Source organism: Gobius niger (assembly GCF_951799975.1).
Source record: "Gobius niger genome assembly, chromosome: 14".
Classification (NCBI taxonomy): domain Eukaryota; kingdom Metazoa; phylum Chordata; class Actinopteri; order Gobiiformes; family Gobiidae; genus Gobius; species Gobius niger.
The window spans coordinates 16,790,184-16,798,636 of NC_136865.1; the positions used below are offsets into that span (position 1 = coordinate 16,790,184).

The 8,453-nt window shown below is 37.2% G+C and overlaps 1 protein-coding gene across 1 annotated transcript; it reads right to left on the bottom strand.

The window, feature by feature from the left end:
* Positions 1–3,399: 3,399 nt before the first annotated feature.
* On the bottom strand, positions 3,400–6,250 carry snrpd1 (small nuclear ribonucleoprotein D1 polypeptide). The gene is made up of 4 exons (XM_079571384.1): positions 6,129–6,250; positions 5,314–5,390; positions 4,301–4,492; positions 3,400–3,595 (listed from the first exon to the last, which is right to left on the bottom strand). The coding sequence occupies exons 1-4, from the start codon at positions 6,140–6,142 to the stop codon at positions 3,519–3,521; spliced, it is 360 nt and encodes a 119-aa protein (XP_079427510.1). The 5' UTR covers positions 6,143–6,250; the 3' UTR covers positions 3,400–3,518.
* Positions 6,251–8,453: the final 2,203 nt, after the last annotated feature.

An 8,453-nucleotide genomic window follows, 5' to 3' on the forward strand; every position in this document is an offset into this window, starting at 1 on the left:
AAAAGCATAATACCCCCTCTTTAAGGTGGAATAAAGATATGTAATATATATGTAACAATGTCAAATATTTGACAGTCGTGGACTGAACCTGGTCAGAAGGTGTGCGGTCTGTCTAGTGCACAGGCTGATGACACTCTCTACAAACCGGAATAAAAGAGACCCCTTTTCAAACCGCGCATAGATTTTCACAGCTTGTCAAAGATGTATTTTACGTACAGCCTATTTCTTTATTTCATTCATAAGTCGCATGCGTAACAAGTGGACGCACCAAGTTTCTGGAGGTGATTACAGCACAGAAAGGGAGAGAAGCTTTGAAGACAAACTCAAGAGTGAATTTGTAGGGGACGTCTCTGCTCGGTCCTGAATGATTTTAGTTCTTTAATGTAATTACATTTCTTTATTTATCAGGACTATGTACAAGGATGATTCTACCAGACAGTAGCTTTCTCAATCTATTTTAGTATTACAAATTCAGCTGTTGCAGGTCAACATTGCAGGCATGGCAAACAGCCTTTAGAAAGTAAAAAGAATCCACTGTAATTTCAAGGCCTTGTTAAAAAAAAAAAAAAAAAGTATATAATATAGTGTATAATATAGTGTATAATATAGTAGCTTTTTCTTCAATCTGTTTGTACACGCACGCGCGCGCACAGCAACAGCTACTAGATAGATAGATAGATAGATAGATAGATAGATAGATAGATAGATAGATAGATAGATAGATAGATAGATAGATAGATAGATAGATAGATAGATAGATAGATAGATAGATAGATAGATAGATAGATAGATAGATAGATTTTATAGGCACATTTCACAACTTGCTGGTTCACTTTTCAGCCTGACGAAATTAATGCAAATGCTTTGAAATTAGATGGACAGTGTTTTTCCCACAAAAGTGAGTCTACAATATACTAAAGGAGGACAAAACTACATTTGTATAGTGGCTTTTGTATAGTGGCTTTAAAGGTGCTATACCCGATTTTTGGTCTAGTAATGGAACAAAATTTGCTTTGTCCTCCTTTAGTATGTAAAACTCAGACATTTGCGGGAAAAACACTGTGCCTCTACATATAATTTAGATTTTGGCTAAAAGGCTGTGAACACTCAAACTTTGATCACAGATCATAAAGTCAGATGCATATCAGTGTCTGAGTAGTTTTGGGAGAGATCATGACCAAAAAAGTTGATTTTGTAGAAATAAATGTGCATTTGTCTGGTGTTTAGAGAATGTCAGTTGTTTGTATAAATTTTACAGCTTTGTTTTTCCAAACACATTCTGCTCTACTGTACATTACTTTCACTGTCAAACTGCACTGAACATTTAATATTTTGATAAAGGTTCATGAATTAAGATGTAAACTCTGCTTTGAGCAGATTTTTTGATGAGAATAGAGACTTTCCTGAAATAAGAGAGTGAGAATCAGTTTGGCTTTATTTTGAAACTGGGTTATAGCACTGGTTTTTGGGTCCTAAAACTATGAAAAAATTACTGAATTCAAAATTTGGTACATGTGTATGTAGTGGAGGCCCTGTGGAGTGTATATTTAAAAAAGAAATGGATTTGGAGTTGAAATGAAGTTGGTATGAAAGGCAAAAGTCAAAAATATAGCTGGAACCACAGACATGGAAGACACTGCCATTGAAATGAATGGAGAGCTGCGGCTGTTTTCAGGCTTTAGGCCCTGTAACTATTGTAAAAATTTGTGAATTCAGAATCTGGTGAATGTGCATGTCAAGGAGGTCCTCTGGGATGGAAACATAATAATGGTTTCATATCTGAAGCACAAATGAAGTTGGTACAAAAGGTCAAAGAGAAAACATGGAGGATCGGCTCATTCCGGGGTCATAAATGAGACCTCTCCCAGTGCCCAATTCACCAAATACTTAAGAGTTATATCCACTTCAGGATTTTCAGTGTTACAGGGCCATTTTTGGCTCAAAATTTGACTTTTTTTTTTTTACATAAACATGTCCCACCGACCCAAAAAATGATAAAAACTGGTAAATTTACAATCAGTGCATTTTTATGAAGTCAAACTAAAGATAGAACCCAAATTTATTTCAAAATGTTATTATATGAGTGAAATATTAGAGAAACAAAATGGGGGTCAAAATTGACCCCAGGTGACCACGAGCGTAACAATTTGTTCTCATTCAAATGTATGAGAAAATTCAAAAATTGCATTAACACAAAAGTTTGACTATTTCCACTTCCAGATAGTCCGAGTTATCCTCAGAATTAGATTTTTGATATTTTATGACTGTTTGTTCAGGATTTTTTTTTTTTTTACATAAACAAGGCCAACGAACTGAAAATAAAAATAAAAAAACACAAAAATTTAGTATCAGGCCATTAGTCTGAAGCTACACTAAAGATAGAACCCAAACTTGTTGAAAAATTATATTTTATGGCTGAGATATTATAGAAACAAAATGGGGTCAAAAAAGACCCCAGGTGACCACGATACACTCGTGGTCACCTGGGGGATTATGGGGCACACAAGGGTTAAACAAAGAAACCATTAATTGATTCACCAAGGGACAGGGCATCTCAAACAAATTATCCTTTAAAGGGACTATACGGAGTTTAAAAATGTTCCAGCCATATCCTAATGTGTAGAATGAGCTCAGACTTGTTCACACAACTGCCTCTCAAAGAGGTGTTAATTTGGTCCGAAGTACGAGCTTAATATAGAAGGTGCAGCCCCTTTAAAATATATAATTTACGGATATTTTAAGTATCCTTCATAATGAATTATCAAACCTGTCTCAAAGACGACTTGACATGGTATAAGACATGACTATAGAGCTCCACAGTCCCACCCACTCCTGACAAAGTACCAAAAATAATGTTTTTTTCTCCTTTTTGGTGAATTGGAGGTTAATGTGCCTTGTTGCTGCACAAAGCTTGTAATGTCATGTCGAGACAGGATATCTTTGATTTAGCAATGTTTTTAAGATGCTTACATAACTATTGGTTATATACGAGCGATCGCTGTTATTGTTTACTTCCGCAATTTTCGCCGGATGTTTTTGTGTATGGTCGGCAACAGCTGATGCATCCAGGTCTCCAACTCGGTTTTATAAAATGATAGATCTGTTACAGCGCAAGTGTTTATGGACATTGTTTTTGCCGATCATCAAATATGAAAACGTAAAATGCCTACCACGGCCAACGGATGTGATGACATCGCGATCGCTCTTATCCACATGCATTTTAACCAACACTATATGACATTATGAATATCTTACTCAAAACATACACGGATCAGGCTCAGACAGAGGCCTCAGTTCCTAATGCAGAGCCCAAAGATGTTTTTTAAATAAGTTATATTGAGCCGTTTTATATAAATGAGTGCATCAAATCCAATCAAAGCAAAAACACACAAGCTCAACTGCATTCTCACTGTGAGCAGTTTAATGTACAAAAACAATTAAATTCACAAAACCTTGTCTCTGGACAAAAAAAGAAAGAAAAAAGAAATCCTGTACAAACAGCCGTGTGATGGAGCCGCTCATCTTCTCGGGCCTCCTCTGCCTCTGCCCCGCCCTCTGCCACGACCTCGGCCCCTGCCACGCCCACGGCCCGCCACTGGGAAAGAAAACACACAAGTTTTGTTTCAGGTTTGCCAACATTATATATAAAAAAACCAAAACTATACATTTAAGTGCAAATTGTTGGACCTTGCGATATGTGTGCAATATAACGGAACGCTGCAACTATATTATTGTAAGATATACGAAACAAAAAACCAGACAAATCCCAGTCAAATCAAACACACAAGAGATTGGGATATACTGGGTAATAAATATCCGTATTGCAAAAATGTACAATATATCACCTAACATTATGTTATGAGATTTTTTGCACTATATTGTGCAGCCCTAATCTTTATGTAAAAAAAAAGCTTTAATTATATATAAAAGACACCAATGAAGACCCATCTTTCTGGATCAGTAACACAATATGAAAGGGAGCGTGTGCCATCTTCACTGACTGCACTATATAATGTCAGTAAAACATACAGGTCTTGTAACATGCTAGAAATTTTTAATCCTACGTACAAACCATCTTCAAAGGCAAACACATTCTCTGTACTCCATATTACACATACATACATATGCTTCAACTGTTTGGTACTCCTTATTTTCATTCCAAGTTTATCCATTTTCTTTAAGTTCTAATGTTTTCGTTTTTTAGAACCCCCTTTATTTTTATACCTTTAATCACAGGCTTTTAGGGCCCACCATGAAGCAAACATTGTGCTTTACTGATATGAAATGCAATGAGCCTCACCTGCTTCCCTCTTCTTGGACTTGATCTTGGGCTCAATGTCAACCAGCAGTGTGTCCAGTGGCAGACTGTCGGGCAGGATGAAATATCGAATATTGTTGCCACGGATACTGAGCGATTCCAGTTGTGTCGGCTCCCGGTTTTTCAGGGTCATTTTGACAGCCTTCAGGTGGGTGTTCATACTCACATCAACACCTGGGTTGAAAAGAAGAAGAAATATCAACCATGTAGTGCAAGCTAGAAACTGTTCATCATATAGTCTCTTTAAAGCCACACCGCGTAGAATTTTACCCAATAAATTAAATTGAATTTTATTTTATGATAGATATTTTTATCATTGAAAAATACCTCATAAATGTACAAACAAACATTTATGAGGCTCACCCTTCCTAAGATATGACTGTAAACTTTACTGGGAGTGGGTACGTCTCCAGCCTGTCTCTGTGGAGATGTGACGAAAGGCACATCTCCATGGAGAAACAGGTTCATCCAAATCCATTCTTTTATTACACACTGCAGTAACAGCATTTTCTGTGTCATTAGGAGCATGTTTTGTTTTGCCCCAACAGTATGGTCCAAAATGTTACGCAGTGTACCTTTAAACAGCGTAATACATAAACCATAGATTAAAGGTTTAAAAGTTACATCATGATTGTGAAGTAAGTTTAATGATCCTGGATTTATGAGTCATTGAAAAACTTATCAATAATTGACCTCATCACAGTACATTTTATATATTTATACATCTAATAACTGGGTTTTAACAGACAGAAGCAAGTCAAATTAAATGCTTTTTAATGCCCAAATACTATATACTTATGCCACAAATGCAGGGGAAATATATTTCATTTAAGATTTGCAAATGTTTCATCAAACAAAGGAACGCAATGGACAAAACGAGAAACTTTTGAGCAAATAAATTGCCAATGTCAGCCCAAACTGCAGCTATATTTAAAGGTTTCAGACCATAATTTTGATTTAAAAGTGTGAATGCTTATATAACAAACAATCCTTACCAGTGATTGTGCCATGGACCTGTGTTCCATTTTTAAGCTCAATGGTAACCGTCTCGTGGCTGAGTTTCATCAAAAATCTGAGGATTACAAAGAGGAATTGGAAAATGTTAAAATCTATTACACAAACATATGCATTATCATGTATCACTGACTTATTAGATGTCAAGATAAGCTAAGATAAGATCGCCTTTATTAATCTCACAATGGAGAAATGTACTTCTTAAATTGAGCTCTCAGAAACACTCTCAGGCTGTGCAAATAGGCAGGAAATGTGTGGGGGGGGGGGGAGTAAATAGTGGTATCTTGTATACAATGACTACCAAGGACTTTGTGGGGACAAAAAGTATAAGCAGTAAATAATAGTACATAAATTAGCATATCTTCATACAATGCAATTTTTATTAAACTAGGCAGGCCCATTATCAACTGCCTCTTGACAAAACACTATGGAACTTTGTATAATTCTTCACAAGTTTCCCATCCCCATACTATGCCACTTCCTACAATAGCTAACATTAGCCGCTAGCTACTTTGGAGACCAGTGCATCAAAACATAGGCGACTACCCATCCATATGAAAGAACTGGAAACGCACATCATCTTATTGTAATAAGTCCTGCAATCCAATGTGACGTGACCCAAATAAAACGAGTCAGTTCTTTGTATAAACTGCAAGAATCACCAATTCAGTGCTAGTCTCCATTCATTTGTTCCCGCCTCATCTCTAAACATCCACTTCCATCCAAGCGTACAATTAACTCCAACACATTTCTGTTAATCTGTCTAAACAATTAGACTCTAATAAAGCCCACTTACCGAACGAGTTTCATTGTGGTGATGGATTAAAGACAAACCCTCCACCGAAAGAGAAAAAATTGCAGCACTCCCGTAAATTACAGGCCGCTGTTGTAAGGTAAACGTCTTCGCGCAGAAATATGACGTAGTAAAGGAGCGCGATATCTACAACGCCTCCTGTTGGCGAAAAGATGTACTACAGCAACATTATGGATAGGCGAGCACCCCATCGTAAAATATAATGGAAAGGCATTAAGTTGTGTGTGTGTAAAATCGCCAAACATAACAAATGATCTTTTGAGGCTACTCTTTATGTAAATATGAAGTACGATTGTGCATAGTAAGCGACTTTAAAGCCACACCGCTTAGGATTTTCACTTATAAATGAAATTTAAATACTAGCATTTATTTTATGATAGACCATTTCATCATTTAAAAATACGTCATAAATGTACAAACAAACATGTGCTTTTGCTGTTAGCGGCTCCCCTCTCCTAAGACATGACTGTAACTTTACCGGGAGATGTGACTGAAGTCAGTAGAATTTGAGATTTAAACAGGTTAAAGCAGTACTTATTTACCTTAACAAATCCTTTCCGTAGTCCCTGTGGGGGTAATACAAGTGTTTATGGGATGATTGGAGGGTCTTTCATGTCTCTGGCCAGAAAACCATGTTTGCAACTTTACTGCCCCCGGTGCGGAGAAAGCAATACACACTAATGTAATCACGAAGAAGAAGCTAACAGGCTAACGGGCAAAGCTAACTGCGGGCTAACGTCACTTTAAACAGTATTTACAGCCAAGTTTGAGTGAAAAAAATTATTTCTATTATATAATTGGATGCACAGTAACCCTCTCTCCCTTCCCCTTTCCTGTCGGCGTAGTATTTACTCTCCAAGACAATTAATAAATTAAAAAATCGTAACTTGCTACTACACCTGCAGTTGCGCTTATGGCCTCTAGGGGGAAGAGTTACTTAGTACTGCTTTAAGTCCTCATCCAAATTCATTCTTTATTATTCACTGCATTTTCTGTGTGGAGCTGGTCATCAGGAGCATGTTGTGCAGTGATGGCAACAGTATAGTCCAAAATGGTGCAGTGTCCCTTTAACTTTAAATAAATACATAAATGAAATAACTCCAATTTCACCGACCAACCAACTTGAAATCTGTTCTTGATTTTCTTCCTGTGGATCTGAGAAAATTCTTGTCTTCGACTTTAAGGGATTGGGATTCACATCATAACCTTTTTTTCTTCTTTTATTCATTTCCGGGGCTCCATATTACAGATCCACAAAGCCCCACTGTGAAAACAAGGGAGATTAATTTCCACCGTCTACCATTAGATGTCACAAGTGCACCACACCAGCAGTCAGTGCTCCTGCCTCACTGGAAGAAGGTCTCGGGTTCGGTTCTGTGTGGAATTTAAACACTTCTCTACATGTGGGTTTTCCTTATCAACTGAAATCATGGAGAATAAAGCCCAGCCAGGTGATTCTGACCATCAGCCCTAAGCCGTACTGCGGGTAGGGTTAAAAAACTTGTGAAGGCAGAGGACAGACGACACAATGCACTTTCAGTCCATTTTATTGAGGGTAAACTTTGTACTGACACTTTCATTTACAGTATTGGCCACACATCAAACGTCCCCAGGACCCACAGGGAATGTATCAAGTATAGTCTGCAAGAGTGCAAGAGTTTTACCGTCTCTTGTGAATAGGTTGTAGAAGTCAGACAAATAAAACATTTGATCTGACATATAAATACATCTAAATGGCACTGGACAACCCCATCAACACAAGCATCGATTCACATTTTGCACCATACCCAGGACCGTCTGCAACTTGCGTTGGGTCGACTCTTCAAATTGTTTTGTTAGCACTCGCTTATATTTCTAATGTAGAAACTTAATTATTAAAACCCATCACTTCGACACTGGCCCTCCACTGAAACCTACTGAAAACTTGCTAAATAAACAGTTCATTAAAACGTAACACTAGGAATGATCAGCATTGATGAATTTGTGAAACACTTATTAACTATGAATTCATATTTGGCCAACTGCATTACCAACAGTGTAAAACCACAGCACCCGGTACAGTCTCCTCACTCGGAAGGCAGTGTTTAACATTATTGTAAACAGGTAGTCAATAGAAAGTAAACCATGTGGCAACCTTAGAAACCAATCGATGAATACCATTGGAGATTAGTAGATTTGTATAAAATATTTTTCATGAACAGCTTCGTTGTTTACATCTGTAATTAGACAGAGTCCTGCCTTCGCCTCAGATGACAAAAATAAATACTAATAAAGAACAAATAGTAAAATAAAGTCAAAGGCACACAC

Coding starts and splice junctions, on each gene's coding strand:
- snrpd1 (XM_079571384.1), bottom strand. Junction 4,493..5,313: donor GGTCCATGGCACAATCACTG/GTAAGGATTGTT, acceptor TTTTCAACCCAG/GTGTTGATGTGAGTATGAAC. Junction 3,596..4,300: donor GTCCAAGAAGAGGGAAGCAG/GTGAGGCTCATT, acceptor TTTCTTTCCCAG/TGGCGGGCCGTGGGCGTGGC.